General features: G+C 47.5%; 1 protein-coding gene across 1 annotated transcript in view; it reads left to right on the forward strand.

The window, feature by feature from the left end:
• The window catches only part of LOC147712654 (suppressor of tumorigenicity 7 protein homolog), a 1,198,755-nt gene that overhangs the window by 311,115 nt on the left and 864,835 nt on the right, over positions 1 to 22,805 (forward strand). Inside the window, exon 9 of the mRNA XM_086923345.1 lies at positions 5,993 to 6,107. Coding sequence (XP_086779471.1) covers positions 5,993 to 6,107 — 115 coding nt within the window. The remainder of the gene's footprint in view (positions 1 to 5,992; positions 6,108 to 22,805) is intronic.

Consider the following 22,805-nt stretch of genomic DNA (forward strand, 5'->3'; position numbering starts at 1 on the left):
CACACACAAATAGAAGAAAACAAGGCACCTGCCACTCGCAGACTCTGTAGCAAAGGCTTTGGGCCTGGCTTCCCGCACTGTGTCGCGGCAGCGAGATCCAGGGGCACCCACCCTCCCCCTGGGGCCTGCAAAGCTAGTAGTGAAGTGAGACCTCTTTCTCTGGTCTTACAAAGCTGGGTGTGGCTGACTGTTACCCAGACTTGTCGGGCTTTCTGATGCATCGCCAAATCCTCAGCAACACAATTAACGCCAGACAAACAGCAAGGGTGGTGTGTAGCATGCAAAAAAAAGAGCGTTTCTCTGCAAATTCCTCAGCGCCCCCACATCCATGAATCACGAGCATCTTTGAAAGCAAAAGGCTTGAATAAAACACCACATCGGAGACAAACTGAACAAGATCACACCCTTCCCTGCTGCGGTGACTCAGTTCACCCAGCGCCAACTAAGCATTCGCTCCTTAGTAAGGCTTAGGAATGCGTCTGCTTCTGTGGAGGACACTGAGGGGACAAATGTTACTAACTGCTAGCCTCTATGTAATAACTACAGCATTTCTAGAGGGGAGCGATGTGCCTTCTGTTCACCAAATGTACTTACCGCTCCTTGACACCAGAGAGGCGCTGAAAACACCTTCCCAGCAGTCACAGCCTTGATAGCACACTGTCTCTCCACAACTGCATGCACGAGCCTCCCGGCTCCCGGGGCATTGCACACAGAGGAACTCCGTTGTGATTCTAACAGTGCGCAAAAGTAAACATTTTCCTGCAAAGTTATCCAAAGTTGTTGGAGTTTGTTACCTACATAAGACAATACTGGCTTCTGTACTTGTACGGCAACTGCAAAGTTTAAACAAGCACCTTAGTTCCCAGGAATTCCAAATAACGGGGCGGGGGGCATGCCTCGCAAATTCAGTTTCTTTTCCTCCTATTAAAAGTCGCTGCTGAGCACCTACAATCTAAAACATTATATAGCGCAGACTTTACCTGGGCTCCGACTCTGTGCTCGTCAACAGGGTGACTCAAAACTAAACTGAAATATACGAGCCGCGCGGCTGAGCTGTCTACGGTACAAGCTCACGCGCGCGACCCAATCCCAAGGCGCATGGCAGAGTCGGATTCCGATGCGCGCGACCCAATCCCAAGGCGCGCGTCGGAATCCGACTCTGCCATGCTTCTGAATCTGCGCGTGGCCATCTGTTGTCTCCAGTCCTTGTCGGCTGAGCCGACGACTATAGTTCACTGGCGAGAACGCGCTTCGCGCGCTTCTAGCCGAGACCTAATCAGCAGGTTTCCGTTGACTCCACACCCTCAGAAATTCGAACCAACACCTTGGCGAGGAGTGTGAATAATACTGAAGCAGAAACACAAACCAGACTTTGTAAGAGGCCTCGAGTCAAGGCAGAGCTCCACCCTTGAGTTGTTCTCAGCCCTTCAGGGTCCCACTGCTCACTGGCAGTGGTCAGCACTTTCCGAAACCCTTGGAGCCTGTATTGTTATCTGCCACCATCACTCACCCTTCTTGGCCATTGAGCCTGAGATACATCACATGCCTCAAGTCCATTTCAGATGAAGAGCCTATCGAATGTGGTGCCAAATCCAGCCTCTGTTTCCAATCCTCCATCAGTGCCGAAACGCCATCTGCACCAAAGACACTCTTGGATCCAAACTACACCTCGGTGCTAAAGCCATCAGCGTCAAAGATATGGTCAGATCCGAAGTCCTCATCGGATTACAAAAAAGCTGAATGCAAAACAAAAACGGCTCTATCCATCCACATACTGGCAAGATCTCCACAAGGCTGCCTCCCAAGGCTACAGAGACCACCTCGGAAGAGGAAGCCCACCTTCAAGGAGGAACTTACTTCGGAACTCCAACTTCCTTGGTTCCCTTGGTTGCACTAGCCCTATCCCATATGTGCCGCCTCCTCTTCCTTCCCTACAAGCTCCTCCATCAGCACCACTGCACACTTCACCATCTCTCTACTCGCCAGAGGGTTTCCCACACTATTCATATGGATAAGGCAGCCCCTCCATTCCGTTGACCCAGATGATGCACCATTTGATCCGGTGCCCACTGATGACCCGTGGGACAACCCTGATGTAGATTTCATCCTCCGGAGAACCATACCGGGATCATTATTCAGTTAAGCAGTCACCCCTAAATGAGACACCCACAAATGACGAGGTCATTTAGAGGGCTGCCGCTTTCCACAAGTGAATATGCATGTCCTCCGTGAGGTCTATGATTTAATGGTGGAGACATTGTTTAAATCAGAGAGGACAGTCCAATTCCTGCCTATACTTAAAGGAATGCTAAAGTTGACCATAGATACCTTTAAAGAGACAGTCAATGCCTGAATGGTAGCGCCTAAGGTGGTCAAAACATATTTGCCCTCTCCCAATGACCCAGCTTACATCAGAGGTCAGGTTTCCTCTCATTGCCTGATCCACACTGCGCTTAACTGTGGTAACTCAGATCAAGGGGGATGCACCTCTCCTGATAAAGAGAGCAAACAACTAGACGCCACAGGGAAGGAGCCACCACCCACAGGAGAATAGAAAACTTTGTTGGCCTGCTCCCCAGATATGACATGACAAAGTTGGATGAAATGAAGAAGCAAGTTAAACATCTGCCTAGTAAGTCCAAAGGGGGCGTTAGTAGCAAAAGCTACTATACAGTGTGCTATAGCTGCTGAGAGCACTGCTACACGAGGTGTTGACACCAGCATCCTGCTCAGGCACATCTCATAGCTCCACATTTTGGGTGAATATTTGGTCCACAGGTTGACCAGCTGCTGCAGAAAATAAAGAAACATATCAACATCGCCAAAGCCATGAGTCCCCCCAGACTTTGCCCTTGAGAGGCTGATTTTGGAGGCACCAGTACAGGGCCAGTTCCAGAACCACCTCCCCTGAGCCTACCTACTCCAGGCAGCAGCAGCAGCAGCAGCAGCAGACCTGGCTACGCATGCACCCGCTACAACAGCGCCTCTCTGCACAATGGTCACAAGCGGCGGGTTAAATGGAGCATCTACTGTTGGTAAATACCAGTGTACATCGCTCTCTGCAGTGGTGGACAGCATCAACCTGCTGCCGAGCAGACCATTTATAGACTTCAACTCACCAGTCACCAGTACCACAGAAACTTCTTAAACCGGCTGGGGACAAATCTCAGTTTAACCACAGGACTAGGAGTGTGGGCCGCGCATCAGCAAGGCCACCACATCAACTATTTTGAGCTTTTAGCAATCAATCTTGCCTCAAAATATTCCTTCCACTCGTTCGAGGCAAAGTTGTCTTAGTCAGGACAGACAACTTGATCACCAAGTACTACCTACAAAAGTAGGGTAACACTCACTTTTTCCCCTTTCCTTGTTCGCTCAAACCACTTGTGATTGGGCACACCGTTAACTCATCCACTTCCTGCTTTTCTGCCTCTCCCGAACCTTTCCTTTGTGTAGCAGTAGTCGGAGAAGAATTCTCAGACTCTCATCCTCGTAGCTCTCACATGAGCCAAACAGCCATGGTATCCACTCCTCAAAGGTGTCTATCAGTCTATGTATGATGATGTCTAACTGCCCAGACCTTCTCACCAGGAGCCATGTCCAGGTCAAACTTCCATACCCCAAGCAGCTTAATATATTGACTCTGCAACTGAGGACCTACAGTGTGGTTACCTACGTCTCCCACAAGAATGCATGGACATCTTACGAGAGTCTTCCTGACAAGCCGCACGTGCATGTGTTGAAGCAAAGTGGATGAGATGTGTCCACTACTGCATTCCCAAATTTCTAGACTTCCCTCTGACACTTTCTTTAAGTGCATTTTGTAATGCACATGCACCATACCCAGTTTGCGCTACTGTCACATGCTGTGTGAAAAACAGTCTAATATGGAGTTTGTGCCCATGCGCAATGCCAGCCAAGGGAGGAGTAACATTGTACCTTGTGGCTGAAAAGAGTTCTTTGGAGAGAAACAAATTGCAAATGTTCAAGCCCAACACTAGATGGTATTAGTATGCAGAACATATGCAGCTACAGCCCGCCCTACATGCTATAAACAGATGCATGCAGGGCAAGTAGCATTTTCATTATTGCAGGTACTTAAACAGTATACCTTAGGAAGTACTGAAGTTTGTTTCGCTTGGTATATTTTTGTTTTTCACATGTAAGAAATAATTATTTTCTCCATTTACAACAGTTCATAAGAACAAGTTTTGATAAAGCGAGTAGGTCTGAGTTTAGTGTGTAAACACACAAACGGAGGCATGCTCCAGATGCTATTTGCATGCGTTAGCACGTATGAGACAGACTTGTTCCCTTTGCCAACGCTAAATGTCTCACCTTGGATAAGAATTTTCAGTGTCCGAAGCTGAATAATATTTTGCTAGTTGCTCACTCCCTTTCTACTAGCAAGTTCTTTTTTTGCTAGTTGTTGCAATTTGGCACTTTTTAGGACCTTGGCGCTGCCATTATGCCTGCCTGCAATGCCTTATATAGCATAGTTTGTGTGGCACTGCACAGATGCAGTCCAGTATGAGTTTAAAAAAAAACAGCAAATACATCTGATATGGCAGTTGTGTGAGGCTAGAACAACCTTCTCCTAGGTGTGCGCGCACTCACATATATGCGGAGACATACCTGGGGGTCCCATGTAAGCACCAATACTGGGCCCTCTCGAGTTGGTGAGCTGGTAACACAGATGGTGATACACATACCTGGTTTCGTGCTGTTTTGCTTTTTTTCACCTTTGCAGTATTGTGCTAATGTAATGGACATTTCTCCTGATGTGCGAATTGTGCGTATTTGTCTGTATATGTGCCCGTGCTGTGCGTTCGTACTAAAACATTGCGCTTGTGCTGCTCGAGCTGAACTAGTGCTACCTGAGCCAGTATACAAAACAAACAAGTTTGCTTTCTGTACAGAATGTAAATATGATGCAAAGAATCTGAGTGACGAGTAGGGGTTCTTTTCGGATGTAATTTTTGATAGCAAAGCTGAGTTGTCAAGCCAGTAAGGTTACTTCGCTTCCGTTAGCCCCGCTGATGACAGTGTGAATGGGATGTGATGGCATTTCATCCTTGTAACAAAGCTTGACATCACCATACTAGAGATGGTGTAATTGTGTTTTTTGTTACAGCACAAATCTGGATCTTTAATTCATTTGGTAAACGAAAAGGTATTACTCAGATGTTCAAATAGAATTATACCTCGAAAAAAATGCAAATATTATTTATTTATTTATTTATTTGGCACATTTGTAGAGCGCTCTGTTACCCAGAGATGTCCTGGCGCTGGTATGATAGGGCTAACGTGAGTGAGCAGGCTTACTGAGTGAAGAGCCAAGTCTTGAGTCCTCTTCTAAAGGCCATCAGACCCTGAGTTTGTCTGAGCACAAGTGGGAGTTTGTTCTAGGCCTCTGCCGCCCTAAGGGAGAAGCTCCTACCTCCCCAGCGGGCTCTTTTGATTCTGGGGACCGTAACCAGAGCCAATTCTCCTGACCTCAGGGTTCGTGCTGGTGTATGCCAGCGAAAAAGCAATTTCATGTGTCTAGGGCCCATATCATGAAGGGCTTTGAAGACCATGCATAGTGCCTTAAATGTCATTCTCTTACGAATTGGCAGCCAGTGTAGTGCCACCAGATCCTGAGTTACCGAAGCAAATTTGGGAGTATCGGTGATCAGGCGGGCGGCTGCATTTTGCAGAAGTTGGAGTTTATTGAGTACACACTGCTGGGCGTTTAACATCAGGCTGTTACAGTAGTCCAGGTATAGAGAAACCCTTTTAAAACTGACCAACTGAATAACTACCCTGCCCCTTTATGGTCCTATAATACTTCACCAAGATGAAAAGAAAACATTTGCTTATAGAAGACCTGATTTGAGAGTATTGCTTCCTGTAACTAAGCACTGGCTGTGTTTTCTCCCTCCTTGTTAATATAAGTTAATAACTTTTTCGATGACGGTGTTCAGATTCATTCTTGTGTTTTACCTTGCAGCTTATGAAAGAGTTTCCTTTGATCAGTATGCTGAATATCCATGAAAATCTACTTGAAGCACTCCTGGAACTACAAGCATATGCCGACGTGCAGGCCCTCTTGGCAAAATATGATGGTGAGTACGAATATGCTATGCAAAGTCATATTTTTCTACAAGATTTGCTATACCTTTCTGATACCACTCCACTGATGTTGACTGCAGAGCAGATAAATAATTACATGCAATTTGAAAGTTGTGCATTTGTTTGAACATGTTGTGTATACATTAAACTTTCTAGTTTAGCGACAAAATCCTAGGAAGGGACGTAGCAAAAGAAGAGACTTGTATTACTGACTGTCCCCAACCAGGACTCTGCCATGCAAAACCTGAATGAAACTGTGTACCCTGTTACTGTGCAACGTCAAGCAAAGCTACAGATCAAGGACAAATCTTTTAATGATGGCCACCTATGATCGCCATTCTCACTAACTCTCATAGATAGGCCTATTTAAATGTACAATTTAAATTGACTCTAGATAAGATTGGTGACCTGTTTACTGCTCAGTTATCCATCATATCCTATGATTTCAGTAAAACAAATGTTTCCTGATGGCTTAAGATTTAGGGTGGTTTTAAGCGTTACCCGTAAAGGAAGAGCCACAGTGGCCATCAATACAAGCTGATTTATTGGGCTCAGCTAAAAGAAAGAATTAACTTTGCACCCCTAAACATAATGTGAAGAATGCTTCCTCACCTCTCTCATTCCAAAGCTAACCACAAATGAGAAGGATATGTGGGTTAGCAGTAGACCTAGCAAAAGGGGAATGGGGGTGAGCGAGAAAACAGAGACGCTGGTTCTCTGTTCTCCGACTCCTCTTGCAGCTCTTCTTTACTTTTCTTCTGCCAACCATGCTACTGGTGCAAGCAGCACTGGAGAAAAGCCTCTTCTTTATGGGGAACTTAAGCCAGTAGTAGAAAGAAACTGTCTTGGCCTGACTCCAGCCTCCTCCTCCTCTCTATTTGCCTTCAGGTATTATGCGTGAGAATAAACGTCACATTTTGCTGAAATCTGCACCATCTCATCCCTATGCCAGATTTTCTTTGTTTGGCTAGGAGAAATATAATTGTGGATCCTAGGCCTTCTTCCCTGCTCAGCCAATCGGAGTTTTGAGAACATCAGTGTTCGAGGCATGTTGCCTGCTGAATTCATATCTGTGCATAGATCGCCGCCTAGTGTTGGGTCCGGATGATCGCACATTGTTGTTCTGGAGGAGTCTTCGAAGTATCACGAGATAGGTGGCTCCTCCCCTGGACTACAGTGCGCATGGGCATCAACTCCATCCTCAGATTGTTTTTTTATGCCATTGGGTTCGGATGTATATTGGTTCACTCTAGTCGGAATCAATATAAACGTTTTCTTAAGGCCAAAAGGCCTTTAGTTTTTCGTCGGTATAGTCTTGCGTTCGGTGCCCGGTTCTTTCCAGCTCAGTTCTGAGCCGGATTTCCAGGAGAGCTGCGTGCTTTTCGACGCTGAAGGCCCGGTCGACGCCAGAGGCCTTATCGACGAACCATCATGGAACGGAGCCCGTTCAAGAGATGTCCCGTGTGCAACTCCAAGTATCCCCACATCGACGTCCACCCGGTGTGCAACAAGTGTCTGTCGCCGGATCATGATGAAGCCAGCTGCATGGCTTGTTCCCGTTTTCGATCCAAGAAGACACTTCTGCATCGACGCGCTACGCGCAAGGAAGCCCAGCAGACTGCACCGGAGCCTGTGGACATCTTCGATGCCGGGGATGATGAAGGAGCAGACCGGGAGGTTCGTGAGAACCTGTGGAATCCCGCGTCGGAGGTCGAGTCCAACTACGACGCGGATGTTGAAATGCTCGAAGCGGAAGAAGTCGTCGACGAGGTAGGAGACGACGACGGGGCCTTTGGGGCCATGGAAGATAGCTCGAGCGAGGAGCTAAGCACGCAAACTGACATTGGGGCCGAAACGCTTCATAAGGCTCCGGTCGAGGGATCGCCACTAGGCCTTACCCAAGATCTTCCAATAAGTTATACGGCCCCGCCTTCGGGCTCAGCTTCGGACATTACTAAGGAGCCGCAACCTGCGAAATCGAAACCGAAAGTAAAAGCTCCGGTCTCGACGCAAGTGAAAGCACTGCTGCCTACAACGAAACCGAAAGTGCGTATTGCTTTGGTCAGCTCGAAGTCCTCGGACCTGTCGGCAACGACGAAGCAGAAGAGCGTTATCGACCCGAAGAAACAGCTCAAGGGCGTCGAGACGAAGTCTAGCGCGCTGAAGGCATAGGTCAGGGCAGTCGACCCAAACAAATCGGCGCCGAAGACAGTCGACACCGACAAAGGACTCGGTGATCCGAAGGTTCTCGAGCCTCCGCGTCGACAAGACAAGGCCAAGAGCAGAACGACCCACGAGTCCACGCCTGGTGGTGCCTCGAAGGATTCCGTCGAGTCGACGCAGCCGTCCGCCTCATTCTCGAAGCAGGTGGCAGACTCCCTAAAGCGCATCAAGGACAAGGCCTCAAGTGTCGGGCCTAAAGATCCTCCACCTTCGAAGCCTGCCGATAAACCTCAGAAGACGTTGACGCCCATCCACTTCACGCTGCCGCCAAAAGTGGTGCCGAAGGCTTTCGCCCCTAAAATGGCCACCGACGTGCCCGAGAAGGTGTCCTCGGTGCCGAAGTCAACAAATGTGGTCCCGGCCATAAAGCATCAACAATCCTCGTTGGAAGAGCAACAGGAACAGTTTATCGATGCAGAGACAGGCAGACTTTCTCTTTATAAGCGGAAAATCACCCCGGAACAGCCAATGGAGTCGTCTAAAATTCCACTGAAGAAGAAAAAGGATTCTACTTCGACACCTGTTCTTGTAGAACCGGTATCTCCACGTGGCCATGATGTCTCACCCACTTATTCAGATGTGGACACTGGGGAAGGTGATAATGATGAATACAGCTATCCTGTATACACTGATCCAGATGATACCAATGAACCCTGGGCAGCTGCTGCTGACCCAGGTGATCCTCACTCTACCCCAGACACTCAAGGGTATGCTGTGAAAACGTCGCCTACTCAGGATTCGGCAGCGTTTAATGCCCTCATTGAAAGGGCAGCTAAGAATCATGACGTCCAGCTCCATGCTGACCCCATTAAAGTAGACTTTCTTTTTCACACCTTTTCCGTCTCAGAGAGGACTGTCAAGACTCTGCCTATGTTAAAGGGTGTCTTGAAGCATGCTGGGGAAATCTTTAAGGAGCCTACAAGAGCCAGGGTGATAAACCCCAGAATTGAAAAGAAGTACAAACCGGCGCCTGGAGACCCTACTTACATTAAGGGACAGTTGCCATTGGACTCTCTTGTTGTTTCTAATGCCCGGAAGAGGGCTAATTCACAAACAACGGGTGATGCTCCTCCCCCAGATAAAGAATCTAAGGTCTTTGAGGCATCAGGGAAAAGGGTGGCAGCTCAAGCGGCCAATATCTGGCGCATTTCAAACACTCAGGCACTTCTTGCCAGGTATGACAGGGCACATTACAACACACTTGAGACCCTGTTACAGCACCTGCCAGATGAATACAAAGAGACAGCTGAGATGCTCATCCAAGAAGGGAAGCTCATATCAAATGCTTCTATCAAATGTGCACTGGACGCAGCAGACACCGCGGCCAAAGCTGTTGGCACTAGTGTCATGCTGAGACGACATGCCTGGCTCAGAATCTCCGGGTTCAAGCCAGAAATACAGACCACCATTCTAAATCGGACAGTAAACCCTGATCATCTATTTGGCCCAGAGGTGGACACCACCTTGGAAAAAATCAAAAAAGACACTGAGACTGCTAAGTCCATGGGGGCTCTACAGTCGCAGCAGTTCAGGGGTGGTTCTTTTCGTCGCTCAAGCAATAGAGGTGTTTCCAGAGGCCAGCTCTCCCAAACCACACAGTACTATAAAGGCGGCACGCAGACCACATACACCAAACAAAGTAGAGGTGTATATCGTGGAAACAGCGCCAAAGGCAGAGGTCATGGAAACAACAACTCCAGATCCTCCGCCACTAACAAACAGTGACGCCTTGTCACTGCCCCCCGACCACGCAACACCTGTCGGGGGGAGACTTCAACAGTTCCTGCCAGTCTGGAAGTCCATCACCACAGTCAGGTGGGTCACCCATCTTATCCAGTACGGTTATTGTCTGGAGTTAATATCCACTCCATCCAACATACCCCCAAGACACCGTCCTATGTCCGCCGAGCATTTGCACTTATTGCAGCAGGAGGTCCTCGTCATGCTGCAAAAAGGGGCAATCGAGCTCATGCCTGTGAAAGAAAGAGGCACAGGAGTTTACTCACTGTACTTCTTGATACCAAAAAAGGCTGGGTCCCTCAGACCCATACTGGACCTCAGACCCCTCAATCAGTACATTCTGTCGGAGCACTTTCACATGCGAACACTGCAGCAAGTCCTACCGTTGCTCAGTCAGGGGGATTTTCACGCAACTTTAGATCTAAAAGATGCGTATTTTCATATTCCGCTGCACCCGTCACACAAAATATTCCTCTGGTTCACCATCCAAAACCACCAATACCAGTTCAAGGTTCTACCTTTCGGAGTCACCACGGCACCCAGGGTGTTTACAAAGTGCCTGGCGACGGCGGCGGCACACCTACGGAGACAAAACATTCACGTCTACCCTTATCTGGACGACTGGCTCATCCAGGCAAAGTCAGCCCAGCAGTGTGCCACCCACATGTCCCACACCATTCACCTTCTTCACGATCTGGGATTCTCACTGAATTACCCAAAGTCCCACCTGCAACCCGCCCACATACGGCAGTATCTGGGTGCGACCATAAACACTCTGGCAGCCACAGCACAGCCAAATTCAGTGAGGGTCAGCAGCATTCAATCGCTGATACAGAAATTCAGACCTCAACACTCGCTTCCTGCACTAGTGTTCATGCAGTTGATAGGCATGATGGCCTCCTGCATCTCCATAGTCCCGCACGCGAGACTACATATGCGTCCGCTTCAGGAGTGCTTAGCACGTCAGTGGACTCAGGCTCACGTACAGTTGAAAGACCTAGTGTTGGTGACCGGTCGTGCATACAACTCTCTGCATTGGTGGAATCCACAAAACCTTTGCAAGGGACGACCGTTTCAGGAGCCTGTGCCACAGATCATTCTGACGACGGACGCTTCTCTCCAGGGTTGGGGAGCTCATGCACTCCACTACACTGTGCAGGGACTATGGACACCACAGCAAAGGAAGATGCACATCAATGTTCTAGAACTGATGGCTATCTTCATGGCAATGAAAGCATTCAAGGTACATCTATGCAACAAAGTTGTGTTGATCCGGACGGACAACATGACGGCCATGTACTACATCCAGAAGCAGGGAGGTACACACTCTCCACAGTTGTCTCATCTGGCTCAGAGCATGTGGAAGTGGGCCATTCAAAGGAATATCTTCCTCATGGCGGAACACCTCCCGGGCAAGGACAATCAGATGGCGGACCTGCTCAGCAGGTACAGCCACCAAATGCACGAGTGGGAGATACATCCATCAGTACTCCACCCGTACTTCCTAAGGTGGGGTCATCCAAAGATAGACCTGTTCGCCACAAAGGAAAACGCCAAATGCCGAAGCTTTGCCGCCAGGTTTCCTCACCCACAGTCGCAGGGCAATGCGATATGGATGAACTGGTCAGGCAAATTTGCGTACGCTTTTCCCCCAGCACCTCTAATACCGCTGGTGGCACGCAAGCTGAAGCAGCACTTGATGACTCTCATCCTGGTTGCTCCAACGTGGGCTCGCCCACCATGGTACACCACGTTTCTGGAACTGTCCGTGTTACCGCATCAAAGGCTGCGCCTCACACCTAAGCTTTTGACGCAGAGCCATGGCGACATTCAGCATCCAGATCCGCAACAGCTCAACCTGGCGATCTGGCTCCTGAGGTCTTAGAGTTTGGCTACCTCAACTTACCTCCTGACTGTATGGACATAATCAGGGAGGCAAGGAATCCCACCACCAGAGCATGCTATGCGGGGAAATGGAAGCGGTTTGTCATTTATTGTGCAGACCACAACATTAACCCGCTGGATGCCCCTATTCAGAACATCATTTGTTATCTCTTACATCTGTACAGATGTAATCTGGCCTATGCTTCCATTCGTATACATCTGTCCGCAATGGCTGCTTATCTCCAAAACAGACAGCACCTCTCCCTTTTCAGAGTGCCTGCCATTAAAGCCTTTCTGGAAGGACTCAAATGAGTCATTCCTCCGCGGACACCACCAGCTCCCGAGTGGAACCTGAATGTGGTCCTCACCAGTCTGATGGGTCCCCCTTTCGAACCACTGCATTCATGCGAGATTCAGTTCTTGACATGGAAAGTGGCTTTCCTGATAGCGATTTACGTCGCTACGACGAGTTAGTGAACTCCAGGCACTAACTATCCAAGAGCCATTTATTCAAATTCATTCCAACAGGGTGGTGCTTCGCACTAACCCTAAGTTCCTTCCTAAGGTAGTTTCTCAGTTCCATATCAACCAGACTATAGAACTCCATGTGTTCTTCCAAAATCCAGAGTCAGTTGCGGAGAGGATGCTCCACACACTTGACGTCAAGAGGGCCTTAATGTACTACATTGATAGGACCAAAGATTTTAGTAAGACTAAACAACTGTTTGTTGCCTTTTCACCACAACACAAAGGCAACCCCATTTCCAAGGCTGGTATAGCCAGGTGGATCGTTAAGTGTATTCAGATCTGCTATCAGAAAGCCAAGCGCACTCTCACCATTCCACCGCGGGCCCACTCCACCCGGAAGTTGGGGGCCTCCATGGCTTTCCTTGGAAATATTCCTTAGGAAGACATATGTAGAGCAGCCACATGGTCTACCACACACACATTTACAAAACACTACTGTGTTGATGTACACTCCAAACTGCAGGCAGCTGTAGGGCAGGCTGTTCTAAAAACACTTTTCCAAACTGCTGCAGCTGGCACAGGCGGCCGCCGTTAATGGAGTGACTGCTATGTATTCTATGCACAGATATGAATTCAGCAGCCCACATGCCTCGAACCGAATATGCTACTTACCAGTATACATCTGTTCTTGGCATGTAGGGCTGCTGACATTCATATCGCCCGCCCTCCTCCCCGGCGCCTGTAGCGGCTGCAGCATTCACACATACTTCTAGCATGGTCATCATTCACAGAGTTTCACTCCATCTTTGCCTCAATGGCTAAAAACAATCTGAGGATGGAGTCGATGCCCATGCGCACTGTAGTCCAGGGGAGGAGCCACCTATCTCGTGATACTTCGAAGACTCTTCTAGGACAACAATGTGCGATCATCCGGACCCAACACTCTGCTATTTTTAACAATTGCCAAACTCCATGTGATACAAGTGCCACCAAAATTCTCTCAACTACCAACTCGCCCGACATCACAAGGTCTACTTCAGTTCATGTCACCAAGAAACCGCATGCACGTGTCCAATAACAAAAGACCCTTACTTCAGTTACCTCAATAGCTATACAGGCGGCATGCTACGATTTGCCCTGCAGATACGATTCTTCTCTCGTAACCTTTTGCAATCCTGCAAAGCATTACCAAATTAGCTATTCTGTCCTACACAATAAAGCACTTGCCAATATTTCCAAAACGCCCATTTGACTCACCCGACGTATTCACATACAATCCTGGTGCAATAAGTCGATACAATTCTTCTCCCTGCAGACAATATGTTCCTGCAAAACAATATCAAAGCAACTATTTTATCCCACTCAGTACATCTTGAGCCCATATTATAATCCCCCATTTAACTCACCTAAGGTATTCATGCACCGTCCTCGTGCGGTATGTCATCAACACCAATGTCCCCAATTTGGGTAAGTGTCTGCTCCCTACAACAAATTACAATATAGTAAGTACCACTGCCCTTAACATGTGAAGTAGTATATACATTTAGGATCAGAGCAATTCCATAGCCTGGGACTCACCAAAGAAAATCACCAAATAAAATCACAATCTCCCATAGTGAGCACGCAGTGGTTCACGGTGTTCCATGCAGGTGCCATATTGAAATGCCTTTTTATAATCAAACTATCGAAATTAAAGGAAGGATTACATGGTAAGCTGATTGAATAAGCAAGGAAAACAGTGCTTCTTCACATTTCTTTTTTTTATATGTATAACTCAATTATTTAAAATTAAATATATCACTTTCATGAGTCAGACCTAGTTCAAAAATATTTTATTGAGTCAGATATTTGTTTTGTAATCTTTTTATGAATGTCAAACAAAATTCAAACCTAGCCATCAATACATCATGACAATTTTAGAAAAATACATCAGCATAGATTTATAACAAGCTCACCAGTTATACAATGAAATTCTAATAAAACATACCCATACACCAAATACAACCAACCACACTAATTCAAAACCATTCATTTTACTCTCGAAAAACAATACTTGGAATCCCATATTGACATTACATCGATTCACTAATCCTCTATATATACAGCAATAAGACCTTGACCTTGACTTCAGTCACAGGTCTGCCCTCTCCTCGACAGCTCCTGGGATCCGCTTCTGCCTATGGGCCCCCTGCTTTGTGAGTTCGAGTCTGCTGCTGTCGAATTACTGTTCTTTGTTTTTGTGATTGTAATTATTATAATTGCGCATGCCTGCTTTTATTCTGTTTTCCTGAGTAACTGTTGCTATTATTGACTCAGTTACATCTTGCTGCCTTTACCCGCTTCTTGCCCCCTCTCACTGTCCCCAGCCCTTGCTTCCCGCCACTGCTCACCCGGCCCTTCCCCTCTCCCAGCGCCCGTTTTCCCGTCTCCCAGCTGAATGTCCCTCCTCTCCCCTACATAATGCAGACCGTTGCGCGGTCGTGCCAAAGGCGCGCCTAAGGCAAGCACGTCTGTGCCCGTCCTCTACCCGGACGTGACCAGCGCCAGGAACCCTGGCACTCTCAGGGCCCACTGCTAAGATTCTACAACCCTCAACGCACTCAACCCCGGAAGACACAAGGGCTGCGTAAAAACTGCACTGAACACCACCCAGGGAGAGTTCTCGTGCAGAGCCTGCCACAGATTCTTCACCATCGACAATACTCCCGCCACCAAGGAAGGCCCGCCTGGCGCACGAACCACCAACAGCCTGACCTGCGTCCTCCTCAACGTGCGCTCCCTGCGCCGACACGGCGTAGAGATCTGGGACCTGATCGACACCCTCTCGCCTGATCTCGCTTTCTTCACGGAAACCTGGACCAACGCCACCTCCGCCCCCGACATCGCCACTGCCATCCCTGACGGCTACAAAGTCCAAAGAAAAGACCACTCCCAACACCCAGGAGGAGGACTCTCCATCGCACACAAGACCACCCTCCGACTCTCCACATCCAGCACGAGTGACCCCCACTCCGACACCTCCACCTCCACTTCCAGATCCAGACCAGCCCCATGACCACGCTACGCAGGATTCTCATCTACTGACCACCGGGCCCTCGCACCCAGTCCACAACCACCATTGCCGAGCTTGCTGCACCCCATGCAATCACCTCCACGGACTACATCCTCCTCAGGGACTTGAATTTCCACCTCGACAACCGCATTGACCCCCACTCCATCACTCTCCTCGACAGCCTTGCCATCCTTGGACTGAAGCAGCTGGTCAACACACCCATGCACAGAGCTGGACACACTCTGGATCCTATCTTCACTGGAGGAACAAACATCTGGTTCAGCCATACCACCCAGCCACCCTGGACGGACCACCACTGCGTCCATTTCACCTTCAACACCACCACCGCTCCCAAGCTCGCCCTGTGACCACCACAAAGAAACTGGAGCAAGGTCACAGAGTATCTCCTCAACACCACCCTCCACCAAGAACCCCAAGCGCCTCGACCGACACTAACTCCGCAGCCACTGAACTGCACTGCTGGATCACCCAATGCACCGACATACTCGCGCCCCTCCGGCCCCCCACCAAGCAATACCCGCTGAAGGCCGCCTGGTTCACCACAGAACTACAGGAAGCCAGACGCTTGTGGAGACGCCTAGAGAAAACCTGGCATAACCAGAAAACCACGGACGCCCGGAACAACCATAGGAACGCCCTGAAGGAATACCACCAGTGCATAAGGGGCAACAAATGGACCTTCATAAAGAACAAAATCTGGGCCAATGCGACCAATGCAAAAGGAACAGTTTATCGTCATACAGCAGCTCACAAAACCACCCAGCTCATACTTCCACCGTAAGGTCAAGGACCTCTATGACCATTTCAGCGAACTGACTTTGGACATCACCCCCCCACCCCTTCGGGCCGATAAGCCAACAATCTCGACCTGGGAACCCGCCACCGTCGAACACATCACCGTGACCATGCTCAAAACCCGCTCAGGAGCCTCCACGGACCCCTGCCCACCACACATATTCCACATGGCCGCCGCCACCATCTCACCCGAACTTGGACGGACCATCAACGCCTCCTTCACGTCCGGCATCTTCCCAGACGACTGTAAACGGGCAGAGGTTAATCCCCTCCTCAAGAAGCCCACGACCTAACCTACAGACCTGAAAAACTGCAGGCCCATCTCTCTCCTCCCTTTCGCAGCCAAAGTCCCAGAGAGACTCGTGAACGTTCAGCTGATCACTTTCATCGAAGAGAACTCCATCCTAGATGCCTTCCAGTCCAGATTGCGCAGTAACCCACAGCACTGAGACAGCCCTTCTCGCCGCCACTGACGACATCTGCATGCTACTCGACCAGGGACACACCACAGCCCTCATCCTTCTACACCTCTCCACAGCCTTCAACACCATTCTCATAGCACCCTTGCAGCCAGACTTCACGACGCAGGGATACAAGGAGCCACTCTTGACTGACTTCGATCCTTCCTCTCCGAACCCACCAACATCAACTGCAGAGTGACCCAAGGCTCATCACTCAGCCCCACGCTCTTCAATAGGTACATGTCCCCCCACGCCACCATCGTCAGACAGCATGGGCTCAGCATAGTATCTTACGCAGACGACACCCAGCTCATCCTCTCACTCACGAAGAATCCCGAAGACACCAGACTCTGCTTCCAGGAGGGAATGAAGAACGTGGCAACCTGGATGAAAGATAGCTGCCCCAAGCTCAACTCAGAGAAAATAGAGGTCCTCATCCTCAGACCATGCAACTCCGCCTGGGCCTACTCCTGGTGGCCCTCCGCCCTCAGAAGCCTACCCTCTCCTACAGACCACGCAAACAACCTCAGCATCATCCTCGACTCTTCCCTTTCCATGAACCGCCGAGTCAATGCCGTCGCCTCCACTAATTTCAACTGCCTGCGCATCCTCCGCAAGACCTTCAAATGGAACCAGCCCGACTCCAGAAAGACAGTCACCCACACACAGACTCATAACCAGCAGACTGAATTACAGCAATGTCCTATACTCCGGAATCAACAAATCTCTCCTACACAGACTCCAGACCATCCAAAATTCCACCACCAGACTGGTACTCGGGACCCCACGCCACGAACACATGACCAACACCTACCTGGCTCCCTGTCGAAAGGAGGGTCACCTTCAAACTCCTCACCCACTCCTACAAATCCCTCTACAACATCGGAGCCAAATACCTCAACGAGAGACAATCGTTCTATGTACCCAAGAGAAACCTCCACTCTGCCGACCGCACCCTTGCAGAGGTCCCCCGGATCCGCAGGACCAGAACAGGCGGGAGAGCCTTCTCCCACATCGCAGCAAAGACCTGGAACAAGTTCACCGTGAACATCGGACACTCGCCAACCCGGCACACATTCAGAAAGGACCTCAAGGCCTTGCTCTTCGACTGATCCGGAGCTCCCCCCACCACATTGAGACTCTCACGGGTGAGTACTATGCTCTATATACCCCTGATTGATTAATTGAATATTAATTCATACTAACATAATTACATATTATACTTTCATCTGTGCAATTTAGTTCACATCATCATAATGATACTGTTATGTTTCATATAGTTAACCGAATATAGGCCTGGGTAATCACATGAGCCCTTGGTAGTTTGTTTTTCAACTCTACTACCTGTTCCCATAGTATTTTATGCTTAATTGTGCCACCTTTTGCGTCTTTGAACCTCAAGTTTAACTTCAAAATCAAACTCAGAATAATAACCAGGCTGCAATTAGACCCAATACAGACATCTACGTCAACATGCCTTGACGAGAGCAAAATGCGATTTCAACATATCCCGATGCAATTCCAACAATTGATCGAACAGCTTCTGGCTTTTTCATGAACTTTGATATGTTTTCCTTAGATCCAAGTGAACTGGAAACGACGCCAGCCCAACAAACACGCAAACAACAAAACAAGAACTTTCTGTCCTTTCTCAAAAAGACATACCTTTTATCGCCTTGGGTTCAACTCTGGGTAATTACTGGGATACTGTTCTTTCTTTTCTGGCCAGGCTTAGTTATAACTTTTAGCATGCTTACTAATGGACGATACCTTCAACAAAGCTCTACAGCCCAAAAGGTTAACCTGATCCTGAAGCCACACCAATCCTCTCATTGTGAGCAAAGAGACTTGTCTTCAGTGAACATTAAGCAGTTCCTATGCCGGACGGTATAGGGTGGGACAAGGTTGATTTCGACATATGCGGCCCGACTTTTAAGAATTTCTCATGTATTAAAATGTCATTAGGTGATATCATTACCTCCAGTACATTTTCTGATGATTGAGACTCTGGCCCACATGCATCAAGCATTTTTGGAGTCGCAAACGGTGCGATACCTTAAAATCGGCCGTTTGCGATTCCAAAAATGCTTTTTGGAATGCATCAAGCATTTTTTGAAATCGCAACATTTTTGCGATTTCCAAAAATGCGATTGCTTTTAGGAAATCGCAAATTTGCGATTTCCTAAAAGCAATGCATGAATACTTTTGAAATTGCGAATTCGCAATTAGAGGGACAAATTTACCGAGTAGTTGAACTACTCGGTAAATTTGCAAAAAGTGTAATTAACACTTTTAACGCATTTTAAAAGCATTCATGTTACGGACACACATGTCCTTAGGACATGTGTGTGTGCAACATGATGCGAAAAATAAATTTCAGGGGTGCAGGGGGGGTTCATTTGAACCCCCCTCACCACCCTTGAAATGCAATCAGGATTTGCGATTTTGAAATTGCGAATTCGCAATTCCCATTCATTCCTATGGGCCTTTTGGCCCATAGGAATGAATGGGAATTGCGATTTCGCAATTTCAAAATCGCATTTTTTATGCGATTCGGTAGAAATTGCGATTTCTACCGAATTGCATAAATATTTAAAAAATAATCATGCATAGGCTTTTGCGAATTCTAAATTGCGATTCGCTTTTTATCGCAATTTAGAAGTCGCAAAAGCCGAGATTGATGCATGTGGGCCTCTGAAACTGTTAATAACATGTTGTCTGACTTGGAGAAAACTGCTGCATTTCCAAACACTGAAATGTTAAAGGTACTTCAGACTATGACACATTGTACTGTTACCAACATTATGGTCATCATTTTCTTCAGAAATCTATAACACCTAGACATGTTTTTGTGTTCTATCAATGGGAACATTGCCCTACACCACCTAAAAGTAGTTTGCAAACATTTGCAGAGAAATTTTCATATTTTTCAGGGTTTAACACCACTGACCTGACCTCATATTATTATAAGGTTACACCGACATCAGCACTGAAAATTATGTTGACGAACACCAAAGGAGATTTACTCTGCTTCCTTTATTGCCCAATTGTCTGAGCAGGGTTTTGACCCATAGAAGGACACAATAGACTTGAAATCAGTCTGGGGTTCTAGGGGTTGGCAAGTCCAGGGAACAAAAGCGCTATGAGAGCATTCTTCATTCCCCAGCAGATGCTATTTCTAAATGACACTGTGCAACATCCTGTCCTGGACTAGCTAGGAACAAGGACCTGAACACACCTTAGTTTCCAACACCATCACAAAATTCAACGTCACAGGAAGGGGCAACAGTAGATAACATTTTACAGTACAATAGATCAGACCTTAATTGGAAAGAATGGTTGGTTTGGCCCTTCGACACGAACAGATGTCATAAAAGATTCTTGGATATCACCGATGGGTTCAAAATCCATAGGTCAGACCCAGGCTATGTACAAAGAGAACACCCAGGGGTAGTGACAACCTACACTGTTGGGAAGTTGTGCCTTGATTTGCTAGAAACCCTAACACTCACAGAAGTGAAACAACACTTATCCTTACTCTCACAAGGCATGGATCTTAGGGATTCTTTACAAGAACCCAGAAAACCCAGCCTGCAACGTTTCATATATGCTGGTATTTATGCTGCCTAGAATGAAATTTGGAAAATATCCCAACAAGAGGTCGCAGAGAGGATACAGGAAATAGACCGTATTAACTTAGAAAAAGCGTTAGCTGTAGTTGACAATGGGTTAACAACTCTGACCTCCAGGATATATTCTTTAGGCAACATTGTGTCTTCTGCAATAGACATACTAGAACAAGATTTGGCCATATTACAACATGGGCAATCTCAGTTACATTCTATTATTTTATTAAGCTGGACGCTGCAATCTTTGCGTGCAAGCTATGTGCCATGGCTTTTTATCAAGAATACATCTCTGTTTTCTGAATACAATCTAACAGATAAACAGGTAGAAATGGCACAAAAGGGAGCTAAATATACACTGCTGCATATTGAAAAACAGGATAGACTACTATTTTCAGAGGCGGAATCACCATCAACAGAATGTCTTTCAGTTTCAATGTTGACTTGAGCAATGGCAGGCAGGCAAATATGAAAAAAATGGGTAAGGAATACATTAAGGAGTCCTGGGAATTACCATACAGATTTCGATGCCGGAGTGGGGATCGATAAGTATTTCTAAGCGGTACAAATTGCAAGAGCGCTTTAAGTGGTTCTCTCATGTGCCAGGACATTTCACTGCACGGAGCATGTAATGGCTCGGTAGCGAATTTGTCTTGCCACATGAAAGGGACTCCAGCGGCCGTGATTACTCCGGTATTCAAGCTACCATGCTTTTACTGCAAACCGTACCCTTAACCTCTGCTCGAAAGACCTTTGATCTTCAAAACGCAAGGACCTCGACTGAGATACAGGCACTTATACGTACAAACTGCCCCTTTCATTTCACAGAAATGGTAGGTCGCATCTTTAATATGTCTGATATGAGTGGTATTGTACACCTGTTTAAGACCATATGGTCAGGATTTCTAAGCACCTTTCAGACAATCCTCTGAGTTTTTCCAAATTTTATACACTCCGTATTTGGAAGCATATTTGGAAGCATTTTGGAGGTCTACCTCTGATTCTTCGCTCATTAGTTGGACTCCTGATGGTCATGTATTTGGTACGCAATGGATGGCCCAATCACCAACGAGATGGCAAAAGCGCTCCTGGAGTAGAAATACCGTGAACTCATGGTACAACATCTGGGCACACCTCGCCTACGGGAACTACGCGCCTCTTGGCCCTTACCAACCATTTAGACTGGTCTGGATGGACTGCATCTTACCTGTTCTTCGATGCCTGTTTTGTGTACAAGAATGCGTGTTGGATCTCTATCTGACACTTGCATCGGACACGCCTCCAGACTTGAATACCAGGCTGGAACCCTTGAGGTCTCATGTTCGGCAATGTCCCCAGTGTATTCCTATACTGATGGCTGCGTTCCTTGAGAACACACAGGTGCCTTTTGCTACAACTGGGTTGAGCATCAGCTCTTTCACAAGCACTTCCACTAGCACCCAGGTAACGACTACAGCACCAGCTACTATTGGCAGTTCTGAGTATCATCTGTGTTCCATTGACGACCTCTGTGAGTTGTTACAGGGACCGTCCCCAGCAGCAGAAGGCAACAATGATGTTGCATCTCCCAGCCAGGACACTTAATCTGTAATTGGCTCATTGTGTGCTAGGAAAGAATTCGGATTTTCCTTTTCCTTTCAAAACTTGACTAAATTTGGAACAGTTCCTAAAAATTGACACTCTCGCTAGAAAAGCAGGGCCTTCTAACATTTGTCGTGGGTCGACGTATATAAACAAACTCAACTAGGACTTTGACTTAAGTGGCAACTCCAATACTGTCTTTCAAAAAAAAATTCTCCCCTTAAACTGTTTTTAAAAATGATATTAAGAGAAATGTTTTTACCAGCTCACTGATAATTTTATGCACGGCTACCTAGTAAAGAAAATAGTTTGCTTGCATTTAATTATTGTTGACTATTCAGAAGAGGAGTGGGTGTTATGTTTCATATAGGTACCCTAATATAGGCCCAGATAATATCATACCCCTTCCCCTACATTACCTCCCCTACACTACACAGCAACAAGCCTTTTAGGATTGAACCTTTACCTAGTTCTAGTCCTGGGCGCAGAAGGTGGGTTTTCCCCGAACAATAGTGTTCTATGACTTCATCATTAGGCTGACACAGTATGAATGAATATTCATAAGGGTTTTGGGAAACCAGGCTAGGGCTACATCCACCTGCACAATATCTACGTACAAGGTTCCTCCCATACGTCGTCCTCAAACCCAACAATGGCTAATACAAGAAACAAGGAACAAAGGTACCCTAGATACTTCTCTGTATACATACAGCACCTCTTGCTTGTATTAGTTAGAGGGAACCAAGACTTTCAGGCCGACACACTGACCAGCGACACAGAGGCTCCTGCATGCAAATGCTCCAGCTGACAGTGGTCTAACACATCCCTTGCGGGGTGTCA

This window comes from Lissotriton vulgaris, chromosome 5 (genome assembly GCF_964263255.1).
Source record: "Lissotriton vulgaris chromosome 5, aLisVul1.2, whole genome shotgun sequence".
NCBI lineage: Eukaryota > Metazoa > Chordata > Amphibia > Caudata > Salamandridae > Lissotriton > Lissotriton vulgaris.